At 57.5% G+C, this 25057-nt stretch overlaps 1 protein-coding gene across 3 annotated transcripts in view; it reads right to left on the reverse strand.

Moving 5' to 3' along the window:
• Nucleotides 1-560: 560 nt before the first annotated feature.
• SCUBE1 (signal peptide, CUB domain and EGF like domain containing 1) overlaps nt 561-25057 on the reverse strand; it is a 129107-nt gene continuing 104610 nt past the window's right edge. For all 3 annotated transcript variants that reach the window (XM_074326508.1, XM_019715035.2, XM_019715037.2), the window contains 12 exons: nt 22141-22260; nt 21666-21770; nt 20623-20739; nt 19724-19861; nt 18361-18564; nt 16134-16295; nt 14660-14827; nt 12165-12326; nt 10398-10595; nt 8794-8946; nt 8370-8449; nt 561-6338 (listed from right to left, as the gene is read on the reverse strand). In XM_074326508.1, the coding sequence (XP_074182609.1) occupies nt 6186-6338; nt 8370-8449; nt 8794-8946; nt 10398-10595; nt 12165-12326; nt 14660-14827; nt 16134-16295; nt 18361-18564; nt 19724-19861; nt 20623-20739; nt 21666-21770; nt 22141-22260 (1760 nt within the window). In that variant the 3' untranslated portion in view covers nt 561-6185. The remainder of the gene's footprint in view (nt 6339-8369; nt 8450-8793; nt 8947-10397; nt 10596-12164; nt 12327-14659; nt 14828-16133; nt 16296-18360; nt 18565-19723; nt 19862-20622; nt 20740-21665; nt 21771-22140; nt 22261-25057) is intronic.

Below are 25057 nucleotides of genomic sequence, written 5' to 3' on the forward strand. Positions count from 1 at the left end.
TTACCATACCTTATTTGGAATATCAATATTTATAAAATTGTTTTTTCTCCTGTTGAGAGCAGTAAGGTTCTCCACCTTATTGAGGAGAATAGTGGCTATTAGCCTTTTTGGAGTTCTAGATTTCTTTGAGAATCTGATGAAAGCTATGGGCTGTATTCCCAGAGAAATGTACACACACACACACACACACACACACACACACACACTGAATTTGAGGGATCCTGGATCCCCTGAAACTCACTGTGGCTGTGACTCCCAGATTAAAATCCTGGCGTAGAGGAAAATCTCTCATTTCATGATGCCCGTCATGAGGAGAAATGGGATTTGAAACACAGAAGTTTTACCTTCTGGCAGCTCATTTAGGAACACGTCTGTTCCCTAACTTTGGGTGCCCTCCCCTGCAGATCTCAAACTCACTGCTTTGCCTTCCAGAAGTTACTGTAGCTCCTTTACTTTCAGCCCTCAATACATCCAGGACATTTCTGAAAGAATTCTTTTCTAATTTCAGTTGCCTTTTCCCCCCCATCATGACCTCTGATGAATGAGAGAAAGGAGCCATATTTACGTTCTTTTTCTGTTTATTATTAAAGTGATTTTCACAAATGTTTAATTACATGCATATGTGTGAACATAAAGGAGAAAACAAAACTTTGAATATTTGAGGCAACTAAAAGAAAAAGGTGGTTACACTGATACGTGTCACTCTGTGGGCAGTGATTGCCAAAGCGCCAGGATAGGACAGTGCCTACAGAGAAGCCCAAGGTGAAGGCGGCAGGCACGAGCGTTCAGCTCTCCGGTCCCCACCCCTCCAGGGGTGTGCAGATATCCTATGTAAGAGCAAATGGACTGGGTCTGCTCAGACGGTCTGACGGTTCTAAACTCAACGGCGTAAGTTTCCACAAAGATCTACGTGGCCTCTGGACCGAACGACAAAATACTTGACATTACCTAGCTTTCTCTTCCCGCCCTACTTTTCACCACTGTCAGGTGAGGGACACCCACATTCTCTAATGAGCTTGTGCTGGGGCCTGCAGGGCAAAAATGGGGGAGGGGACACTTGGCATGTATCCAGGGCTGTGCTCCGGGCCTGGGCTGGAAGCAGTGGGGACTGCCAAACTGCAGCCTAGCTCACAGAGCGGGCTCAAGTTGGAACGGAAGTGACATGTCCGCCAGGGGAGAAGGCAGAGGCCCATTTCTCTTGGAATGAGTTTTCTTTGCTTGTTCCAGAGGGAGGGACCCTCACTAAGTCCCCAGCCCCCCACCCCTCCTTGCCCTCTCCTCTCCCTGTCCTTCATCTCCCCGCCCCTGGACACTCCACCGCCAGGGCTGAGCCATCTGTTAAATTCAGTGTCAACATTACAGAGATGTTTCCTACTTTGGGACCAGATGGGCTTGGTTTTCTCATTTCCGTGGATTACTAACTATTCGCCTTGGGAAGATCACTGGGCCTCCCAGAATCTCAAGCCCTGCATCTGAAGATCAAGGTTAGCCCCTCCCACCTCACAGGGACGGTGGATTTTGTGTGCAGGTGGTAAAGGGTTGAGCCCAGAGCCTGGCCCTTCCTTTTGAGACTTGGGGTGTACGGAGAATTTCAGAGGGTCCGTTCAGGAGGCCTCAGGGAAACAAAGCATCCTGTTCTTTGGGGGCCATCTGTGCAGGATGCTGGGAGGGAGTGTGTGGCCCTGCACCCCTGCTGGTACCTGCTCCAAGAAGCAAAGCCGGCTGGGTAAGGCTGACTCCAGCTTGTACTGGGCCTATGTCTGGCTTAGGTCTTACTCTTGGCGGGGCTGGTGATCCGCACGTGCTGCAGGGGCAGAGGCAGCCGTGGGAGAATAGGAGCTATTTGCAGTGTCTCACAAATTTCAAGTCCTTCTGTCTTTGGCCTGAACAACGTTGGCTGGGCACTGTCCCTTGGTCAGAAGGGCCGGGCTGCCGCCACCATGTGTATCTTTGGTGAAGAAGACGAACCTCGATATAAGATGCAGTTGACCAGGTTGACTAACTTGCAAGCATGCAGGAGGCAGGTGAAAACAGCCGGTGTCCCTGGGAGCCAAGAAAGATACTTCCCTTCTGGAGCACTGGCTGTACAGGCCCAGGCAGCAGGCACAGTGTGTGGGCCGAGCCCACTGTCCTGGGCGTGGTGGCCGGGCTCCCAAGGTCAGCAGTTTTGGCCAGTGTGGAGGAGGGCGGCCGCATCGGGAGGCTGGACTGGCTGCATCTTCTCCTTCGGACACTCTTGAAATGTACATCTTTGTCCCCAGCTCTGCTCTGCCCCTTCTGCGGACACCCTCCATCCTTACCGGGGGTCCTGGGTGGCACCGCGGGTAGGGTCTCCTTGTTCTGAGAAGAGTGCTGGACTCTGCCACGCCCAGCTCAGCCTCAATCACTTTTATCTGTGAGCAGAGGGGCTTCCCACAGGATCCCATCAACCCTCTGCCTTTCCAGGAGCCTAACACACAGTAGGTGCTCAGCAAATGTTTACTAAATGATCCAACTTAGTTCAGTGTCTTATTTTTCTGCTGGGGGTGGTGGAGGTGCTGGTATAAGTATTAACCCCCCCACCCCTCCCCCTGTCCCCCCCCACCAAATGTGACTTAGGCACATGCTGTAGTTCCGGCAGCTCACGGGCCTCTTGTTGTGGAAAATGGGTAACCTTGGCTGTGTCTCTGGGAGAACGAGGGTTCAGATAGGAAACACGGTGTTTGTAAGAGGTGAGGGAGAAAGGTTCTCTCTTCAGGCTTTCCAAGTCGGCCTCCTTTGGCCATTGCGATTTAGAGACTTTATAGCCCGGGTTTCAGTTTTACTTTATCTGTGCATCTAAAACAAAAGGAAGACGGTAGCTTGGGCCTCATGGCCTCCTCAAACCTGTCAGCACAGAGGTGGGAAGGAGCTGGGAAGGGCTGCCCCGGGGAGCCAGATCTGGGAAGAATGGTGGCCCTCACTGGCAGATGCGACCTGGGGCCGAGGCTGATTCTGCCTTTTGAGAGACTAGATGGAGAGCTGCAGGGGGAGGAAGAAGCCAGCATAAAGCTGCAGCTGCAAGGTTCTGGTTCAGGTAAGAGAGTAATTGGGGAAAAACAAGCTGAATTGGGGGAAGCAGGTGAGACGACCTTAACACTCTCTCACTGAGGGCTTGGTCAGCCACCAAACCTTGAGGCAGATTCTCTTTCCTTAGCATGTTTCTATGAAAGCAGAGAGTTCCAGGAGAGGCAGGGATGTGGGGCAATGGGACTTCTTCCAGGCCTGCTGTCCCCAGTGATGGGGTGCAGAGTCACCTGGGTCTTCCACTGCCATCTCCGCAGTTTCTGCAGAACCAAACTCATTGGCGCATCCAGGTCTTGGCACGTGCTTTTGGTCCTTGGCCAACTGGGCAAGTTTTGCTCCCAGAAGTGTGTTCCTTAGCTCCTTTCCTTGGAGTTCATCAATTGGCCAGCTACTGAGTGTCCTCACCAGGCAAGGGGTAGGCCCAAGACGGGATGAGTCTGTGGCTGCTCAAGGCCAACGTCCATCCAGAAGTGGGGTGTCCTGCCCTGGCTTATCCCTTCACGTCTTGCTTCCCCCTCGGGCAGCATGGGACTCCTGTGCCCTGGTCCTCCGCTTCCATCCTTCTGGACTCATCGTGGGGACCCACCCTACCTGGGCCCAGGCCTTGCCCACCTTCTCTTTTCTCTCCCCTTCACCTGGAACCAGGTGGAATGGCCGCCTTGCATCAGCCAAGCTACCACTGGCGCTCACAACATGGAAACGTGGAGAAGCATTCTTTGTTGCCCAGGGAGATCCCCCAGGCCACCCTGGCCCTGAGGACTGGGAACAGCTCTGGGTTTAACAGGTGGGACCCCCAAGTTCCCCAGCACGGGGCTGAGAGCTGACGTGGAGATTCGAGACAGACTTCATCCTCGGCCGTGGAAGCCCCTTGGTAGAGCGGGAGGCGGTTTCACTGGGAAGGGAGGCCTGGATGGTGACTGAGTGGGTTGCTGGCTGCCTGGTGTTCATGAAGGGTGACGGCTCCGTGTCCGAGTCAGGGGACACTGGGCAGGGTCAGAGCACAGTGCTGTGAGGCTATGGACCGTGGGCAGACTCCCACTAAAAGGGTGGGTGGATTAGTGGGGACAGGAAGAGGTCAGCGTGGTAAGATATCTGTCTGGTCCTCTCTGAGTTTTTTGCGAGGATTGTAACAAAACCCTCCTAAGTCCCTCCCTTGGAGCTGTTGTTGGGGGCTCATTCTGGAGAACACTTGTCTACTTTCTGGGGGTGAGCAATGGCTTGACAAGGGAAGACAGGTCTCTCTCTGGAAACCAAGGCTGGCTTTCACGGCTGTGACTGGGGGAAGGGCAGTGTGGCCCCCACAGGGCTTCCCAGCTGACACTGACCTACCCAGGTGCTGCGCCTTCCAACGTGAGTTGGACTTTGGCAGAGAAGGCACTGATGCCAGCCAGGCTGGGGACGCGCCACTGCCGAGACAGGTAACGGCCGTGAAGATTCCTGAGCTCCAAGCTCTTTTCTGTAAAAGACTGTGAAGTTCTTCATGAGCTGCCTGTCCCCCAGCCCTGAATCTCCAGCGACCTGGAGATTTAGTCTTCGCCATCCTTGGCGTGCCACAGACAGACGGTCGTCACACTGGGCTCATCTGTAGCCGGTCAGCCTGGCTCGAGCGGGAGGAAGAAACGACCTGGAGTGGGAATCGGGCTTCATTTGAAGATTCCTCCGTGTTCCTTGGAGTTTGGGATATTTGTTAGCCCTAAACATACAGACCGCTTGCTGTGCATGTCCCACAGCCGGTGGCCAACTGTCCCCAGCAGGCAGGCCGCAGCATGTCCCGTCCTCACGGGCCCCATCCCAGGCGCTGGCTTCCTGGCAGTGTGGGACACCAGGCAGCCTGGTAGAGCTCCAGACTTGTCCTTTTTAGAGAAAGACTCCAAGAGAGAGGCAGCATGGCACCGCAGAAAGATGCCCGCCCTGGGAGTGAGGCCTTCTGACAGCTGGACCGCCTCTGCCTGGGGGCGGCCCTCCTCATGAGTAAATGAAAGGGGTGGGCCACTGCACTCTGAGGCCCCTCGCAGTGGCACAGCCTGTGCTCACGTGGGAAAGGCCTTGCCTCTGGTGGCATTCGGGCACAGCATGGACCTCAAGGTCATGGCCTCAGGGTCAGACACCGGGCTCCTCCGAAGTTGACCCCAGGAAGGAAACTGCCTTCCGCCATGTTCCATGTGAGGGTAACACTCCAGCAAAGCTTCAGAGCTCAGTTCCCAAACAACTTGTACTCCACAGTGTATCCAGGGCCAGCCTGCCTTCTCCCGGTCCGACAGGCTCTGGGCCTCACGTAACCGGAGGCAACAGGTACCTGGAGAAGCAGTTTCGTCAGCCAGGGACGCCGGCAACAGCTGGGGCTTGCACTGGCTGCTGGGAGGTGAGGTGGGGTCGCAATATTTACAGTCACGTAAGAGGATTTTCCTAAAGTACCCACAAATAGAAGTATATTTATATATATATTTATATTTATATATATATAATACTTAATTAGATGCTCTATCAAGGGAAAGCACAAATCTACAGTTTCCTCCCCTAGCAGCTCTTTCCTGTCCTCTCACAGAATCCTTAGAACCTAACCACAGGGCAACTGGGTTCTGGGCCTGTGGCCGGAGGCGTCTGTGGGTGTGGGTGCCCCAGCAGGCATCCATACGGGCTTATCAAAGCCCTCCAGATGTGCCTTCACACACCCTTCCTTCCAAGGCCTGGCTTCTTGTCTCCCTGGAGACAGCGGCAGCCACGTTCCTCTCTCTCCTGAAATGTCATGCGGGGGGCACATTCAATCTCCAAATGTGTACTCTGCCAGGACCCGCCCGGGGGGTGGCACTGTGTCAGTGGCCCAGAACAGGGCACTCTTGGTGTCCTGGAAATGAGTGAGCAGAGGGAGAGGGGAGAAAGCTGCCTTAAGCAATGTTTTCCCACTGGGGCAGCGACCCGAGGAGTGGAGCTGGGCTGGGGGTTCTGCCTGGGTGTAGTCTCGCCCTCCACAGGCTGGTCAGTGTTTCCAGAAGGGCAGCCACCACAGTGATTTCCCCAGGTAACGTGGCAACATGGAGGCCGTGGAGCCGCGTCTCGGCTTCTGCAGTGGAGGGCAGGGAGGCTCCCCTTCCCCTCCCCCGGGACACCGGCCGTCCCCAAGCAGGGCGGCTACCCCAGCGCTATTTGTAAGGCCGCAGGAACCGGGACACTTTGGAGCGCAGCAGTTTGATGAAGGACCGTGGGAACATCTCCTTGGACTCCTGGGCTGTGTACTTGAAGTAGTTCTGGGGATGGGCCAACACGTCGAAGAGAGCCTTGATCAGCTTCTTGTCCTGCAAGGCAAGGCTGGTGTGGTGAGGCCGAGGCCTGAGGCCAGGCTGGCCTGGAGGGCCCCTGCGCCCTATCAGTGCTTGTGGGGGGGTCTGTAAGGACGGGAGAGGGGGAGGAGTTTGGGCCGGCTGGTGGGTTTCAAGACCCCACAGACTCTCTTCGCCATAAACAGTTTTTTGGTTTTAATTATCTAATAGGGTTTTAAATAGTCTATTGGTTTTAACTCTCGGGGTTCCAATAAAACTTTATCTAATAATGTTCTGCTGCAAAAACAAAACAAAACAAAACAAAACAGCAGGTTGGATGCTGGAACACGGAGCAGAGCACAGGCTTTGGAGCCAACGGCCCTGGGTTTGGAGTTGTAGCCCCAGAACCTACTCCGTAGCTCCTCAGCCTGGGAAATGGCTCTGCCTCTCTGAAGTTCAAGTTCATCTGGGTGATGGGGTGTGATCCCTCTGTTCAGGGCTGCGAGCAAGATGAATGCAGCAATGACAGTGGCAAAGGCAGCCCAGTGCTGTGCTTGCCAAGCGGCCTCTGGATGCACAGACGCGGCCCACACTCTGACACCGTGACTTACCAGCTGGGCCCTCTCTCTGAGCCCAGGGTTGTCATTTCTAAAGTGGGGTGATACAATGCTTGAGGAGACCCTCAGGAATAGTGTGAGACCCGGCTGTGTTCTCCCCGAGGGCTCTGGCAGAGCTCTCAAGCTGGGCCCGGGGAAGGTGCTCAGTGGAGGGCCACCACCATGCCATGGACTCATTGTCTCACTGTGACTTTGGCAACACTGGCCATCTCCGGGTTGGACCTGTCCCATGGGGGCAGCGCCTCCCCTACAAGGAGGGCGGGGTGGCGACCAAGTAGTCACAGGACAAACCTAAACTGCAGTGCTCACAGATACCAAGAAGGAGGGCCTCGTGGGACTCTAAGTGTCTGTCATCTGGCCAGAGAGGTCTGGGTGACGGTCCAGGGGATGGGATGCCTGAGCTCAGAGCAGGACGGGTGGAGGGTCCCTGAGGACAGAGGTGGGGGAAGAATGTTCCCAAGAGGCCTTGGCAATCGAGTGTGGAGGTCCAAGAGCCCCTGCAGAGGCCGGCGGTGGCCATGCCCGGCTGGGCCTGCTGGCCAAGGTTTTCATCCTAAGAGATGGAACTCTTTTACATAGTTCTGAAGAGCTGTTCCAGCTATAGGGTGGAGCTGGGGGCAGAGGGCAGGGCCGGGGTGGCAGAGGAGGAGTGAGGCAGAGATAGTTGGGTACTGTCTGCAGGACCACCCTCTGGTTCCTGGGAGGGGCAGGTGAAGCAGGCGAGCCTGTCACAAACTGTGTAGGAGCGCCAGGCCTGGGGCTGGAGGAGCCCAGCTCTGTGAGCCACCTGCCCGTTTCTCAGCCAGGAGGCCAGGGCGCAGAGGGCTTGCCCGGGGCTACCCAGCTGGAAGTGACAGCTGGAGCAGGAGCCGGCCAGCAGACCAGCCCAGCCCAGCTCTTGCTCCTATGCCACCCTCGGCTCCCAGGCTGGGGACACTGTCTGCCCAGAGGCTGAGCCCAAGCGCATCCCTGGGTCGGCCTCTCATGGTGAGAAAGCAAGGTCCTGACCCATCCAGTGTCTGCTGCGTGATGGCCACAGCCTCCCTCAGTGACAAGGTGGCTTTGCTTCTCAGGCCATGGACGGGATGAGGAGGGAGTCAGTCCAAGGACGGCGCTGGATTCCACTGATTTTAAGATGCCACCCTGTCAAAGTACTCCCGCTTCATAGATGAGGAAAATGAGGCTGACAACTACTGACCAAGGAACACGTCACCAGGTCCTGGGCTGACCCCACCAGAGAGCTTGTCTCAGACCTCCTGTTCTGGAAGGACAGATGTGCTGTCCCCTGTCCCCCGGGCCCCCCAACCCCCTTTCACCTTCTCCTCTCCTGCCACCACCCTCCTCCCCTCACCCTTTGGGGGTGGGGGTGGGGGCAGGGGTGGCCTGGATTGTCACAGGCCCCTATTTCAGGCTTACACGGGGATTCCCTTCCATAAAGAAGCTCACTCACTTTCAAAATTTCCTGGTGATTCTCCGAGGCGTAGAGCCGTCCATCGCGAACGATATCTTCTATTAACTGCTGGTAGTCCTCTGCCAACCCCGCCAGGAAGGAAGGAAGGTAGAGGCTCCAGACCTACCTGCTGCCCCCTCCGTCAGCCTCTGCCCTCCCCTGCTCCAGCCACGGGCCGCTCTGCCTCTGTGCCCTCCACCCAAATGGCTCTCCTCGGGGTTTGGCCAGCAAGAAAATCCTAACCGAACCCTCAGAACCCTGCAGGCAGGACCTCATGCTGAAGCCTGCAGACCCCACCCCACTGCTCCCTCATCTGTACCTCGTAGCTCTGTGGGTCTGTCTGCCCCTGCCCCCCAGGCTGGAACTTTTATCTCTGTGTACCCAGGGCCAGCCTGGGCTGGGCACACAGTGTGGCTGCACTCACCATCATAGGTGACATAGGGCACTTGGAAGCCTTTGTCGCTGTTGCCTTCATTGGATTTGAACTGGATCCAGAGCTTCCGGGAGCGGGAGGTGAAGGCAATGGGCCTCTCGTAGGTCTGGCAGGTCTCGTAGGTGGTGATAGACGTGGGCGAGGCTGGGGGCAGAGGTGCCATTGCTCCTCAGCCGGCCTGTCTTCGGGCTGCTCGCCTCCCCACCCACCCAGCCACCCAGCACCCACAGCGCCCAGTGCCCCAAACACTCCAGCTCTCTAGTCTCTGCACTGTTCCCTCTGCCTCAGACGCCCTTCCCCTCCCTCAACCCCAGGTCCTACTGGGCCTCATTTCCTGCCCCCTCTTCCAGGAAACCCCCTGACTGCTCCATCGCCACCCTGCCACATTCCCACTCTGCTCTAGTGAACCCTCTATGACAGGCCCTCTCTACAGGGCTGTCACTGTCTCCTCAAGGACAGGGCTCATGCTTTCACCCAGCACAGAATCTGGGTCACACTTGGAAAGTGCCTTCTCCCTGTGAGCAGTGAAAAAGGTGAGCCCCCGACCCCTGGGGCTCCTGGGGCTGGCCAAAGGTTGCCCCACCGCCTCACTCTCCCTGGGGAGCCTTCTGAGCTACCCTCGAGGTGGCAGAAGGTGGTGTCCCTACAGCTCAGCCCTGTGGGTGGACAGTGGAGGGGAGGGTGCTGGAGGCTGTGGGGCTGGTGTTGGGCGTGGGCGGGAGGTGTTTCCAGGCTGGACTCTGACTGGCCGAGGGACCCTGGCAGCTCCTGGCCCTCTCTGGCCTCAGCCCTCCCATTCGCACACAGGTGCTTTGCTGCTCATCAGCCACACTGACTGGGAGACCGAGCAGAACAAAGGGCCACAGCCTCCCACTCCTTGGGCCGGTCTCTCTGTATCAAGGACAGTCTAGGCCCAGGTGGGCAGGTGCGCTTTGGTGTCTACCTGTGTCCTCCTCGTGCCTTCACCTCTGACGGGGAGCTTGCACCCTGTGGGCACCACTGCCCTACAGCAGCATGCAGTCCCTGGCCTAGGCACACACTGTAAGGGATTTAAAGGCACTTCTGCCTTTCTTGCTGCTGTGGCCTTCTGGGCATACATTTGTCCTCACCCACGGCTGAGGGGCCGACCCTGCTCATTGCCTGAAGTCTCACCATGAGCCCTGACGAGGGTGACCAGCCAGGAGGCCAGGGCTCACAGAGGGGTAGGGACAGGCTGTCTGAGCCTGGGGCGTCGTGTGCGAGCACAGATTGGCTCTTCGCCCGCCCAAGCTTCAGAGGGGGAGGAGGCCCTGTGGAGTAGGGGTCGCTCCCCGGTCTCACTCTGGGTGGCGTGGCAGGACGTGGTGGGACCACTGGGCTGAGAGACTGGCTTGTGATCAGCGCTGAGGCCAGACTGACCGGGTTCTGATTCTCATGCTTAAAGCACACCCGAAGCTTTCCAGACCTTTCCACGGAGCTCTGTAAAGCCCAGCTCTTAGAGTCAAACAGAGGTGGATTTAAACCCTGGGCAACCTCCTCCCGGCCCAGAGGAGCTATGCCCGGGGGTGAGGGGCGTGGGCACACACGGCTGAGGCCCTGCCCCCACTGGCACGTACCACTCTTCCGCATGACCAGGACGTCGCCACACTCGTCCTCAATGGGCAGGAAAATCTCCGGGACCACGATGAGGATCCTGCGCTTGGGGGGTGGCGAGATGTGCCAGACGCACTCTGCGTTGGCTGGGTAGTCGCCAGGGTAGTTGGGGGACTCGATGTAGCCCGTGTAATCGCCAAGCTCGCCACCGCAGTGCTGGTCTGGGGGCACCGTGGCCAGTGGGCCTGGTCAGGCCTGGCTGGATGGGTGCCCCGGCCAGCTGGGCCCTCAACAGCCGGGCTGGTAGGAGCTCTGTGCCCCCCGTTGGCCCACCTCCGCGCAGCCCACCCCGCCAGCCAGCCAGGCCCTGAGCCATTCTTCCCTTGGGGACCCCACGCCCCACAGGCTGCCCTCAGCTGGAAGGCAGGTCCCCGTTTTGTGTTGGTTCTCTGAGGCCCAGCCCAATTCTCCTTTTTATTGGGCACCCTTGGCTGCCTCGCCTCAAACTCTGGGGCTGGGCCTTGTCTGGCCGCCTGCCTGGAGCCGCTCACCCCTCTGGCATGCCCCCTCAGGGCCCCTGTAGGTTGTAGGAGCCCAAGCGAACTCCAACTGCCCCTTTCTCTCCATTCCCTCATTTGTCCATTCCTTTACTCAACACTTTGAGTGCTCGCCAGGTACCAAGGTGTCCCTCCCGCCCCCCACACCCCTCCGGCCCCTGAATGCTCAGGGACAAGCAGGCAACACAGCAAGGAAAAGGAGACACGTTTCCTTTCTTTCCTTTTTTGGCTCAGCTGTGTATCTTTGAAGAGGCCAAACGTGACATTTTTTATGAGCTAAATGGTCCCTAGCCTTAACCTTACACAGGAAGTCACCTTTGTTATGCAAAGAGAATGGAATGTAAGTATTGGATATATATAACTTTCTCATATATTTTCATCTAAAAAATCTTCTCACATCAGAATTTCTGGGAGATATTTCATTTGCGAATTATTTTTCCAGAAGATTCCCTCCCACTAGATTTTCCTGTTTACTCATCAGAACCCTGTCTGTGTGAGCTCCATCACGGAGCCCCAGGAGGCCATGAGGCCAGCCTGGGAAAGCCCTGGGCAGAGAGGACGGCTGGCACCTCCAGGATTAAATCCCCTTCATGGGCCTTCAGGCTGTTCCAAACATGACCAGCAGCCCAGGAAAGAGACAGCTGGCTGTAAATTGAGCGGGGAAAGGGTAAAATACCCAAAAACATGCCCAAAAGACTCTGAAAAGTGCATTAAAAAGACCTACAAGGAAGATAGAATATTCGTTAGGCCCAAAAGACTTGCTCAGTGAGGGCCTGGGATCTGGGCTAACCGACTCCCAGGCTGCCCGACGCTGCCCACATGTTCTTGGCTAAACTGCGTCCTGCAGACACAAGAAGGCCGCTGGGCCCTCCTCTTCTCCCACCCACCCACTGCACCCTCAGCATCCTGCTTCCCGCCGCTCAGGTGGTCTGGTTCCAGTCCACTTGGCGGTCTCACGTGTGTGCCTTCTGCGCTGTAGGGCCTGGCCCTTGGCAGCCGTCCCATAGGCCGCCCTGACCCGGGCCTGGCTATTCTCTCCACAGACCCAGAGCCCCGAGAACAGGGCCTGGCCTGGTGAACAACGGGAGCTGATGAAGGGCGGGCACGCTGTCCACACCTTGGGGCCCCCAGAGGAGGTGATGAAGCAGAGAGGAATCTCTGGGTCCCCCCTACCCCCCGCCCCAGTCCCTCCCGGTGCACCCAATCCCCAGCCCTGGGAAGGTCAGCACCCACTTTTGCAATGTGTGACGTTAGTGGACCCGTCGAAGTCGGTGCTGGTGTCGCCTGGACAGGTGATGCAGTGGTTCTGGCCAAACTCGGGCTGGTAGGTGCCAACGGGGCAGCGGATGCACCGGTGCGTGGTGGTGTTGTAGTGGTGGCCAGGGGAGCAGTGCACTGTGGGGGAGGGGTGCACTGTGGGAAAGGGCCGGAGCGGGGCCTTCTCCCCAGGGCCTCCCTGCCCGCGGGGTCTCAGCACAGAGTTCACTTAGGGCCCTTCCCCACTGCCCAGTACCTCCCACCACCCGCCCCCAGTCCCTGAACAGGCCGACGCCCCTGTTCCCAGATCCTGTCCACACCGTGCAGGGTGCACTGTGGACCTCTGGGGTCTGAGCAGTGGCCAACGAGTCCCCCCGCCACCCCCGAGGCTAACGTCCTGCTCACACTATGACGGGTGCAGGGTACATCTGGGGGCACTAAACAGGGAGGACATGTCAGGAGTTGTCACAAAGGAGGCCAGGGAAGGCAGCACGGAGGGCATTCTGCCTGCACACCTGGTGGGAGTGGTGTGGAGCTGGCTGTGAGACTGGGGGAGTGGAGCTGGCTGTGAGACTATGGGGGGGAAGCTGGCTGTGAGACTGTGGGGGGGGAGCTAGCTGTGAGACTATGGGGGAGCTGGCTGTGAGACTATGGGGGAGCTGGCTGTGAGACTGGGGGAGCTGGCTGTGAGACTATGGGGGAGCTGGCTGTGAGACTGTGGGGGAGCTGGCTGTGAGACTATGGGGGAGCTGGCTGTGAGACTATGGGGGAGCTGGCTGTGAGACTGGGGGGAGCTGGCTGTGAGACTATGGGGGGGGGAGCTGGCTGAGACTGGGGGGGTGGAGCTGGCTGTGAGACTATGGGGGTGGAGCTGGCTGTGAGACTATGGGGGGGAGCTGGCTGTGAGACTATGGGGGTGGAGCTGGCTGTGAGACTATGGGGGGGAGCTGGCTGTGAGACTGTGGGGGGGAAGCGGGGAAGCACAGGCCAAGGTCAGGTGTGGCTGGAGTGGAGGGAGGAGGAGGGGCTGGCCCGTGGGGAGGTCAGAGCCCCCGGGGGAGAGCTCCTGGGGTCTCAGGGGCCATGGGGAGGATGAGGCTTCCTCTGAGCGAGGAAGGCCACCTGGAGCCACTGCACGTTCTCGGCTGCTGTCCTGGGAGTGAGCAGCGCATGTCAGGGTGACGGGGAGAGGTGGCAGCGGCCTGGATCAGGGTGGCAGCAGTGGGCTTGGGAGAAGCCACTGAAGCCTGGGTGTTTAGAAGGTGGAGCTGGTAGGGGCTGGGACAGCCTGGATGTGAGGTGAGAGGGAAGGAGGACTTGGGGTGGCTCCAAGTTCCCTGAGCACCTGGCAGGACGGAACTGTCCTGCACTGGAGAGACAAGCCTGAGGGGGTCCTGGATGGGTAGCACTTGAGGGGCTTATTAGATGGTGGAGCGCTCCCCGGGCAGGAGGGTGTGGAGTCGGGTTCAGGGAGAGGCTGGACTGGTCAGAAGCTGAGGTCACCACGCAGAGATGCTGTTTAGAATGAGCAGATGAGTTTTTCCGGACTCACGAATGAGTGTGCTGGGCCTGGGACGGGCCTGGGACGTCCAGCTCTGCCAGGGGGAGGCTGAGCTGGCACCTGGGCCACAGTCACGGTCACGGAGATGGGGACTAAGAACAGACTCGGGCTCCAGCAAGGCAGGGACCCTGTAGGCTTGCCTTGATGGGAGCAATTCTCGGGGAGCAGTGGGGATGACAGGGGTTCAGGAGAGAATGGGGGAAGGAAGTGGTCCAGACACTCGTTGTGCAAGGCTAACAGTTAAGGGGGGGTAACCTGGCAGGAGCTGGAGGGGAGGTGGGCTAGAGCTGGGGTTCACTTCTTAAAAATGGGAGGGCTCTGAGCGGTCTGTATGTCCACTGGCATATTGGGGGTCAGCAGTGGGGAGAGCGGCCCCAAAGCCATGTCTGAGAGGGAGCAGGGTCATCAGTGGACAGTGAGGCCAGGGATGGGAGGAGGCCTGGTGAACATGGGGGGGGGAGGAGTGGCTGGACGGCAGGGCCCCGCAGCCCTGGAGGGAGGGTCTCCAGTTAAGGTGAGACCTCTGACCTCACCCCCACGCCGCTGCTGCTGCCTGCTGCACTTCACCTCCCTCCCACATCCAGCCTTCCTCTAGATGCATCTCAAAGTCCTCTCCAGCGTCCGGGGGAGCTGGTGCCTCCCATTTGTTGCTCCCGGGGGCTCAAAGCTCCAGGTTGTAACTACTGTGCCTGCCTGGCTTTCTCATCTGGTACCCGCGGGCAGGCCTGAGGTGGACCCTCTGTTGTCGCCTCCTAGTGTATGGCACGGTGCTGGGCACCAATGTCACTGCCTGAGAGCTCCGGTCTCCTCCTCTGACCTCGGAGGTTTGCCAGCAGGACATGAGACACATGGAGGGAAAAGGTTCTGAGGAGCCCAGTCTGGCCCCGCAGGGTGGGTGGGACGCCCTCACCTTTGGCCTCACAGTCTTGGAAGGAGGCAGTGCCCTCGTGCTTGGTGAGCAGTCCCCCTCCGCAGGGGAAGCAGCCGGTGCGTCCGGGCTCGGGCTGGTACGTGCCCACCGGGCATGCCTGGCAGGGTCTGAAGCCGTCGGCGGAGAAGGAGCCTGGAGAACACTGGCCTAGAAATCAGAGGTTATGGCTCAGGCGGTGGGAGGGGCTCCTCGGTCCAGGCCCTGGTCTCAGCCCTCACCTGCCTCTGGGAAGGGCACCAAGGCTCCAGGCTGGCCTGGGTGGGGGGAGGAGCCTGGGGAGGAAGCGTGGGCTGCGCCAGGCCTGGTCCCCAGCTGGCGTGCCACCGGCGGCTCCGCACTGCGTGGCCTTGGCCAGATCTAGCTTTACTCCCACCAGCAAGAAGGGCTGTGGGCTGAAGAGCGAGTGGCCTTGTTGCTGAACTGAGAAGGGCGGACCTCAGGTCGTGGGAGGTCATTTATTTCAGGCTGAGGCTGCCTTGTCTACCTGCAGGGCTGGGCCAGAGCAGAGGGAGGAGGGTACAGCTGGGACAAAGGGAAGGAACAACACCTTCTAGCAGGAAGTCAGGATGTAGTGTGCATGCAGGCGTTGAGTGAGGGGGTGGGTCTCATGCCCTCTCAGCCCAGAACCTGGAATTCTCTGCCCCCACCAGTGGCCACTCTGTGCTGTCTAACAGTCACCGTCTCCCTGGGGGCAGAGACCACACTCCTGGAGGGTGCAGTGGGCCAGCCTGTAGACCTCAGGGCTGGGCTCTGATCTCTCTGTTCCCCAGAGGAGGCTGGAGGGCTCTACCACCCTAAGGATCCCACTCACCCACCCTTGCAGGCAGACCTTTCCCCACCCATTCCCTTGAGTGATCCCCACAACGGCCCTGGGAAGAAGGCTAACGGGGAGGAACCATGAGCCCATTTCGCAAGAGCTTAAGTGGGGGTAGTAAATGGAAAAGCTCTTTGCAAACCAAGCTGTGCAAGCACAACTGACAAAGGGCTTTCCAAGCCATCTGTCTATAGTGCAAACTGTAAAGTTCTCTGTGTCAAGCAGTTCTGGCCCAAGTACATGGCACCCTCCATAACGAGTGTACACAAAACGTGACATGTTTGGTCAACTATAAAATGCCACGTGCCTCCATCACAGACGCAGGTTGACCTGTAAATGATCACGTGTTTGCAAACTGTAAAGTCCTTTGCAAAGTGCACGCCGCATGAGAGCAGCCCTGTGCTTGCTAACTGGTGCTCTCCGACACGTGGACACTGGGGGTCTGCAGTGTGCTCTGTAAGAGCAGCTGCAGGGAAGTGAGGACAGGCTCTGGAGACTGCATGGAACTTTGCAATACATCACCTGGCTCCTGGCCTTTGCTTTGGGGTCTCCGTGGAGACAGGAGGCGCCCCGTCCCCACCCCGTCCCCACCCCACCCCTGTCCCTGCTGGGCCTCTCCCCAGCTGAGCCCACACTCGCCTCCACATTCAGACACGTTGCGGGCACCAGCCAGGCCGAGCCCATCGCTGCTGGGGCACGGTGTACAGCTGAGCTGGCCTTCTCCATCCTGGTAGGACCCAGGCGTGCACGGCACACACTGGCTGGACTCTCCGCTGAAGTAGGTGCCAGGCTCACAGGCCACTGCAGAGGCAAAGAGGGGAGATGCTCATGGCGCAGGTTGGGGGCAGTGGTCGGGCTCCTGGTGCCTCAAGCCCAGGCTCTGTCCTATCAGTGTCCCTGTGGCTCAAAGGGCACAGAGAGGCCCTGACCCATCCCTGAAGGGCTGGGGGTAGGAGCCAGGGGGAGACACCTGTGAGGACCTTCCTGGAGGCCTGACCCTGGTCTCGTGCGTCCTCCTGGCTGCTCCTGTTCCGGGTCGTCTGCAGACTCTTCTCTGTCCACACTCTCGTAAACGCTGTGCTCTCAGGCTCCATTGAGACCGCTGTGCTTTCTGCTCCACAACCTGTCCTCTAGCTCTGAGCCCTTGGCCTGTGTACCAACTGCCTCCTGGATGGGCCACAGTCATTTAATTCAAACCAAGTGCCCTGTCCCCCCTTCCCTTCCCCGTGTGGAGGAGTTGACACCTGAGGACAGGGGCAGGCAGAGGCTATGGGGAGTGACAGAGGCATGAGCAGGAAGGCTGTGGGTGGTGTAGAGAAGACAGGCTGAAGGTAGAGCCAGTGCCCTTGGCTGCACTGAGCAAATGGGCAGACTGCTGAGCAAAGAAGCAATCCGAGACGGCAACTAAACATGACATGCATTCCTGGAGAGGAAGGGACGGCGTTGGAAGAGCTGGTGAGAGGTATGGGGGTTGGGTTGGATGCTGATGTAAAGGCTACACAAGCCCGCACACAGGCAGGCACACATGAGAGTACGAGGGAGCAAATGCTGGAAGTGTTCACAACGGGGGAATCTGGGTGAATATGGAGGCACTTTGTTTGTCTGGCAATGTTTCTGAAAGTTTGAAATGACTCCAACGTGTTATTAAACATAAAAGAGGGACAGCGGAAAGGCCTCTCTACCTGTTTCACTGCCTGACTCAGAGGCCTGCCCTCCCCTTTGTCCCCCACTCCTAGACCCTCCTCTCTCCAGGCTCTCCAGGCTATTTCTCTGGGCCAGCCTGTGGTCCGTCCTCCAGCTCTGTGGCTCCCACCACCTATTTATTCAACATCTTCACGTGGGTGACATACTGGTGGCTTAACTAACAAGCGCGGCTGGAACTCTCCATCTCTGTCACCCCCTTGCCCCCAAGTTTCCCCCAGGGCAGAAAGTGATGTCCCCTCTGCCCGAGTGGCCCAAAGCCTTGGCGTCGGCCTCGAAGCCACTTTCCCTCCAGTCTTCCTCTGCAAGTGGGCTCTGAGTGTGTCTCATGCTTTCCACTTCTGCTGCCGCCAGATCCTAGGTTCTCCCCTCTCCCCCCGGCCTCCCTTCCACCGTCCACCCTCCCCTCAGCCCTCCCACAGCAGAGAGGGGAGGAGGTGGCTCCCCGGCTCAGTTTGTCCACTGGTTCCCACCGCATTGACAGCAGCATTGCGGCCTGCCTCCTGTCGCCTGTGGCCATGCTCACTTGCTCACTGACCACCGGCTTTCCCCACGTAAACTAAACCCCATTGGAACAAGACTCTTATTGGTTCCCCACCACTTCGCCACCAGGGGCTGCCTCCAGACCCATGCCCTCTCAACAGGCCAGCCCTGGGGTTCTGGTCGAGTCACCAGCCTTGTTCATCTGTGCCCTGGCTGGCCTCATTGCCCACACTGTGCTGTGGGCCTGGCCTCACCTGCTTCCTGCAGTGCCACGCTGCACCCGAGTGGCTCTCGGCCTCACATGCACCTTCGCTCTGCTCCTTCTCTGCCCTAAGCTCCCACACCTCCTCTCTGGGAAGCCTCTAAGCACACGGACAGGTCCCCATGGCCCTCATACCCCTCCACTGTGGCCTTGCTGGCCTGTGCTCCCTCTGTCCCACCATTTTCTCTCCAGGACTGTGGAGCAGGTTACAGGTACAAACTTCCACCAAGTGAGGGCCTTGCCCAGAGCCCGGCAGAGGGCACGTGCGCTGTACATAACAGCCATTATGGTGAGTGCTACGGTGCTTCTCTCTGGCTGACCTCGTGTTTCTCGGTCCCCTCCCTTGTGTGCTGTTTGCCCGGGCTGCATGTGGGAGGAAGGACAGAGTCGACATCTGAGTGACCGGGGGTAGGGACTCACCGCATTTGCCGTCCTGTAGCACCTGGCCTGTACCGCACGCCCCCTGGCCCTCTGGGGCCTTGGCCGGCCGCTGGGCCACCTCGTACTCAGTGCCCGCGACCTGGACGGAGAACTGCTGCCGGCTGATGGACTTGCGCAGGGTCTTGATGGCAGCCTGCAAGCTCTGCTCTGCTCGCTTCCGCATGCAGTCCGCTTCGCAGGTGTCTGCAGGGGCGAGAGAGACCCTCACTCGCAGCTCCCTAGGGGCTTCCCGTCCACCAGGCCGCTGCTGGGTGCGCACTCTCCCAACAGCCGGGGCTGGGGCACTGTTGCTGCGTCCATCCCACAGATGAGCAGACTGAGGCTCTGAGAGGTGCCACCTGCTGAAGGCCATGCAGCAGATCTGAGTAGAAACCAGGCTTCTGCCACTGCAATACATCACTCCCCAGGGCACAGCTCACTGATGGGTGCTTCTCCATGCCACTCAAACACCCTGAGGCTGCACTGTTCCCAGGAAAACATCAGACACTTGGGCCTTAAATCCAAGGTCCCTTGTGGTATGGTCCCTGCCTGCCTTGCCAGTCCTAACTCCCAGCACCCCAACGCTCACTGTGAACTCCGCTTTCCATGCACCCTGCCTTACTCACTGCTTCCTGAACACATCTTGCTCTTTCTGATCTGACCTCTGTGCCTTTGCTTATTCTATTCCCTCTGCCTGAATGCCATTCCCTGCCATCTCTTCCATTTGGTGAACTTTGATTTCAAGTCCCGATTCAAATGGCATCTCTCTTGGAAAGACTTCCTCGGCCTCTCCCTGGGGGACAGACCTCAGCTCTGCGCCCTGTTTGTTCTCATGCCTGCTATCATCTAGTGTCTCTCTGGCATTGGGTGGTCTTTCTGCGCGTCTGCCTCCCTGTGACTGGGCACACACAGCACACGTTTGCTGTCAGATCTCAACTCCTCCGTCACAACTCAACACTCACTCACAGCCAAGAGGAAAGTGTAGGTAGGAAACACAGCCAGGATTACAAGCCCCCCTTGGAACCTGGGGAGACAGGTCTTTGGCTCAGCTGCTCTGAGGAGGCTGCAGGCATTAGCCCTTCCAAGCCCTAGTGAGGATGTGGTGGGGTGGGGAGAGGCCGTGTGGCTGTCAATGTGGGCCCTGAGCCCTGCTCCTGTCATTGTCCTGAGCCTTCTCCTCCATCCTGGGCTGGAGGCAGCCAGCAGTGACTCTGCCAGTCCCCCACTTGCCAGGCGGCCTCTACCGCCAGCCGCCGTGGCTCGGGTGGGAGCCCAGCTTCATGCTGGCAGAGCTCTGCCAGCCCTCCTGGTCCACTGCCATCTCTGAGGCCCTCAGCAGCCCATGAGGGAACCCCTCACCCACCTGAGGCCTCTTCCATCTTTGTCTCAACCTCGAACTCTGCTGTGATGTGGGTCACCTCCTTGGATGGGGACTTTCGGCCACGGCGCCTCTTCTTGGAGGAGTCACACTTGAGGGTTGCAAAGGTCAGGTGGCAGTTTTCTGGACAAGGAAGGGACTGCTGTGGCAAAGGTGGCATGGGGCAGGGATCAGGGTCCTATCTAGCCCTGCACACAGATTGCCGTGGGCGAGGGTCCCACCTTGCCTAACAGTCCAAGGTACAGATGGGGAAACTGAGGCTGGAGAAGGCCAGGGCTGACTTGAGGTCTCATAAGGGGCTGGTGGCTGAACCAGGCCCTGCCCCCAGCCCTTCTGAGTCCATCACACGGAGGCAGCTCAGCATATTCCTGGAGTAGCTCCAGCTCCGGCGCTCGGCCCACGCTGGGCCTGCTGAGTGCTGGGGTCTGTCAGGTTTGAGGAAGAATTCTACAGTGTTCAGGGATCTCCACTGAAACACAGCTGGGCCCTTCTCACCAAGCACCCCCCTGCCCCGTGATCCTTCTTTGCCACCGTCACTAAGAATCACCTCTGAGTGAGCTCTGTGATTCCTGCCGTGCGGACACAGCCAGGCTGCGCAGAAAAACCTTGCCCTGGTTGCTCACGTCAGCCCGGATGAGGCAGGGACGATGCACCGCAGGGATGCTGGGGACCCAAACTTTCCACTTAACACTGACCACCTTGCCAAGGGACACCACCGCTGTCTACAGTGCACTAGGCATGGCGCCTGGGCTAAGGGACCATGGTGGAAGGACGAAGAGGTCCCCACCCTTGGCAACCCAGCCCTGCTGGACCCTGGCTCCCAGCTCCCAGGCACAGGGACCCCCACTGCTCCCTGTGTGGCTGGCACCCAGGCGGCCACTCACCCAGCAGCAGCTGCCTCAGGGCCTCCTTCGTGGGCTCCCGGCTGCGGGGCCGGAGTTGGCACTTGGCATCACGGATCTTGAAGCGAGCCTTCTGCCTGATGGGGGTGGTGGGGGCACCTGGGGAAAGCCAAAGTCCCCCCAGGTGGTGGCCTCTTCTGTGGGTGGGGTGGTGGTGGGGGCCTAGGGCTGTAGAGGGCATGCCTGAGTGTGAGGGGGCTGCCAGGGGGACAAGTCCACCAGGAGCTGGGGGAGGGGGTACCTCCGCTGCCTCATTTTTCTCCCTGCAAGGCCTGAAAAAGGTGAAAGTGTGGATGGTGGGGTCAAGCTCAAGCCAGGTGGCTTGTGCTTTCAGGAGAGGGGGCAGAAGAGAGAGGGAAGCAAGGAAGGGAAGGGGGATCTAGATAGTATAGATGCCCAGACCACTGATTCCTTTGAAGAACCAATCACAGCCCTTGGACTAAAGAATCCTACAATCACAGGTGCTTAGAATCACACCATGGATGCATTAAACACACAGAGATGCATCCATGTCATTGAATCCAGCATCCTGAATAGGAACAGGTGCTGAAGACATGACCCCTGCCCCTGCCGGTGGGGGAGCTGGCTGAGCTGTGCTGACAGGGACTGACCGGCCTGTCCATCCCATAGGGAATGGGAGCACCATGCCTCCAGCACTCCTGGGGCAGCTCTACTCGGGACCTTTTAGAACCTAATGGCCACAGCAGATGGGACTCACCCCACTGAAACCCACAGACTTAGTACCTCAGGGTCACTGAACCACTCTGGTGCTGTAGCCTGGAGCCTAGAGTCAGAGGGGCCCATTCACACTGCACTGTCCCTGGGCTGGGACTCAGCCCGTAGCCCGTCAGCTTCTAGGTCCCAACCCTCCTCTTAGCTTCCTAGCACCCTGGGCCCTGCTGGTCAGGACCTGGACCAGGAAGCCCTTCCCTGGGACGTGTGCCTCCCTCTCCCCCCAGCATGGTGTCAGATGCAAAGTCAAGGGGGGACTCAGGTGTGTGCGGCACAGACAGGCCAGGGGCTACCTGAGCAGCTGGGCCCGGTGCTGGAGCTGGTGCTGTTGCGTTTCTGTAGCGTCCTGCCCTGGAGACCTGGGACACCGCAGCTCAGGCTGTAGCTGTTTTCCGAGTCTGCAGAGAGGCCAGTGGTGAGGTGGGCCTGGGGGCCCCTCCCTTCTAGCACCCCAGGTCCCAGGGGCCTCGGGGTGGGGGGGGGTAACTGAATGAGATGAAGGTTAGGACTGACCCTTTGTCAGTTCATTTCTGCTACACGGCTATAGGGTAAGTGGCTGGGCAGGAATGAGCCCAATGCGCCTGCTGCGAGGGGCACTGTGGCTCGCAGAGAACCAGACCGCTGCTCAGAATCACTCTGTGATCAGGGCTGAGGGCCCCTCATGCCTAGGTCAGGCTCCTTGCTGGAGAATAGCAAGGGGCAGGGGCTGGACCCCAGGGAAGGAAGCCCCTCACCCACCATCCCAGCCCGGGGCCAACTTTGGGTCACCTGTCATGAAGTGTGTGTGAGCCGGGCAGGACAGGAAGCAGCTCTCCACGCCTCCCACTTTGCTGCAGGACAGCTGGGCCCGGGGTGAGGCCTTGGCCCGAGAAAGGCACTTGCCTGTCTCTGAGGAGGAGAAAGACACAGAGAGGGCTTGAGGGCACCACGGTGGAGGCTTTCTGGGGCTGGCAGGGCCCCTGAGCATGGACCAACAGGGACTCCCACCACACCTCTGTCTTGGTGGGAAGGGGCTGGGGATGGCAGAATCCAACATCCACTTGGATGTGTGGGGACGCTGGGCTCAGAGAGCTGGCTCGGTCCCTTTTCCCAACATCAGTCCAGGCTGCCTGTCAGGAGGTTCACAGCCATGCCCAGACCAGGAGCTCCCAGAGGGCAGCGTTCTCCAGAGCACGTGTCCACATCCAGGGCGGAAAGGAATGGCTGAAAATGGACATGGGCTTCTTGGAGGTGACCGACCTCAAGAATGGGGTACCCCTCTCTGGGGTCCCCCCTGGACACATCCATTGAAGATATCCAAAACTGAGCTCCTCAGAGTTTCTCAAGGGTTTATCTATCTTTTGAAGATTCAAACATTTCCCAGACTCCTGGGATTAGACTGAAAGTTCTACAGTTATGGAAAACATCAGACGGATTTTATAGATGGCTAATCGGGCAAAGCAAATGAACACGCCTCCAGAAGCATCACCCGCTGAGTCCATCGTTCATGGTGGCGTCGTTAGTGAACAGGCTGAAATAGGCGACTTAACTGGAAAAATAAATTGGACTCGGCAACTGCCAGTTTGGGTAATATTCAACTTGAGGCTGAACATTTTTAAGGAGTCTCAGAAAGTAAAGAATTAGAAATAAAAATAAACTCATGGTTCTCTCAATAAAACACCTGCTCCCCCAAATAAATACAAGAACATAAAAACAAAAGTCCTCCGTTTGCAAAGAATCAAGAAACCAGCAATAAAAACACCTGCAGGGAACATAGGCCGGAAGGGCCGCTGGGAGAGCCGATGTTCATACTGGTTACGAAACAGAAGGACAACCACCCACAGGCTTCCAGGGGGACACGTGCCCCCAACAGTTCCCTGCACATCCTCTAAATTCCCAAACGGAATTGTCAGTAACTGTAGATGGAGCACAACACGGCTTTCTTGTTCGCATGGGGGCTACCTTTTGGGAAAGGCAAACCACCCTGGCCCTGAGCGCCCCCCACTGGTTATTGCTGGGGACTCAGGAATGCAAAGCACGGATGGCTCTCTCCCCAGCAACTTGTAGGGATGAGGTAACATCTCCCCCTAGACAAGGGCAGGCTGGCTTCTGTTCACTACGTGGGCGGTGAGTGTCCCACGCTGGGTGTCCCTCAGTGTGGTACAAACCCCCTGCCTGCACCGCTGTGGCCCCGGATGGGACTAGTGGGGAGGGTGAGGCCAACCGACGCAAACATGCTGCTCGCGCTGCAGGCCATGCAGTCCTTTGTCTCTGACCCTGGAGTGTCATGACGTCTGCCTGTGCCCATGAAACCAGAGCAGGCTAGCTGACTTAGCTTGTACATAGGGTGAAACCTCTGACTCCACCATAGATTTCATAAATCCCAGCACTACAGAACATCACAGCCCTCAGGGAAAAGTTTAAGTTGCTGAAAAGCAAGAGGGAAGGCACACTGACTAGCAGTAGTGAAAACAAGGAAAAAAGGTACTTTTGCTTTTAAGTAAGACTGCCTAGTTGTGGGAGAATCTGAAAGAAGATAGGGAGAGGCGGATGTGAGAATGGACAGGAAGTGGTAGAAGCCTGGAGGGGACATGAAGTGGATTTGCTTGGGTTTCCTGCAACCACTCAAGGGGTGGGACTTTCTAACAGTCCTCAGCTCTTACCCAAGTTCCAACCTATAACGGCTCCCTTGGGACCATTGTCACAAGACAGCCTCCCTTCTCTGGTCAAAGCCCCTACACGTGTGGTGGGGAGGGATCTACTCTGCATGCGGAACTTCCAGCTAAAATATAGGTGTCTCAGAAAATTCTACACGTGATTCAAATTATCGCTGATAGGAGCCTTAATATACCGTGTTTCCCCAACAATAAGACTGGGTCTTATATTAATTTTTGCTCCAAAAGATGCATTACAGCTTATTTTCAGGGGGTGTCTTATTTTTTCATATACAACAATCTACATTTATTCAAATACAGTCACGTCATCATCTGGAACATCATCATAACGTACTAAATGTGTCCACCTGGCTGATGATCTCATCTGGGCTTATTTTTGGGGTATGTCTTATTTTCGGGGAAACATGGTACCTACATTATGTGTTATTCAAACACCGAATCCCTGGGGCGAAGTTTCCACAATACCCGCAGAACACCTGGAACAGAGTCCAGATTGACATAAACTATTTTTGTTTTGTTTGGTATGAACATACAAAGGTTAGGCCATGCTCTCAGGGTATACACTCAACAACATGACAAACACCTGTGCCAAGGCTCGTCCTCCCTGCCTCAGTGTAATCGCAACCTTGACTAACGTGGCTGAGGCATCTTCGGGTTTCGTACTAGTACCACCTTTAAATCTGAGAGGACCATATGCAGTGTGGTCCCTACTGTGAACTGAAAACACCCAATACTTTGCTTGCTCGTCAATGATCTAGTTATGGTGTCTGGTTCCTTTCTCCTCTCTTACCCCTTCCTGAAGAAGAAACTTATCGTTACGTGTCCATACTTTGGAAGTGTTCATATCCAGAATAGGTCTTTTGGGCACTTCATACCAAAAACCCCAACTTAATACTGTTTATTGATGGGACTCACCTTAAAAATGAAGAAATCTTAAAACGTATATGGAAATTCAAGGGAAGTTCAAGAATAGCCAGACCAAACTTGAACTTGAAAAACAAAATTGGAGGACTCACACTTCATGATTTAAA

Source organism: Rhinolophus sinicus, linkage group LG02 (genome assembly GCF_036562045.2).
Source record: "Rhinolophus sinicus isolate RSC01 linkage group LG02, ASM3656204v1, whole genome shotgun sequence".
Classification (NCBI taxonomy): Eukaryota; Metazoa; Chordata; class Mammalia; order Chiroptera; family Rhinolophidae; genus Rhinolophus; species Rhinolophus sinicus.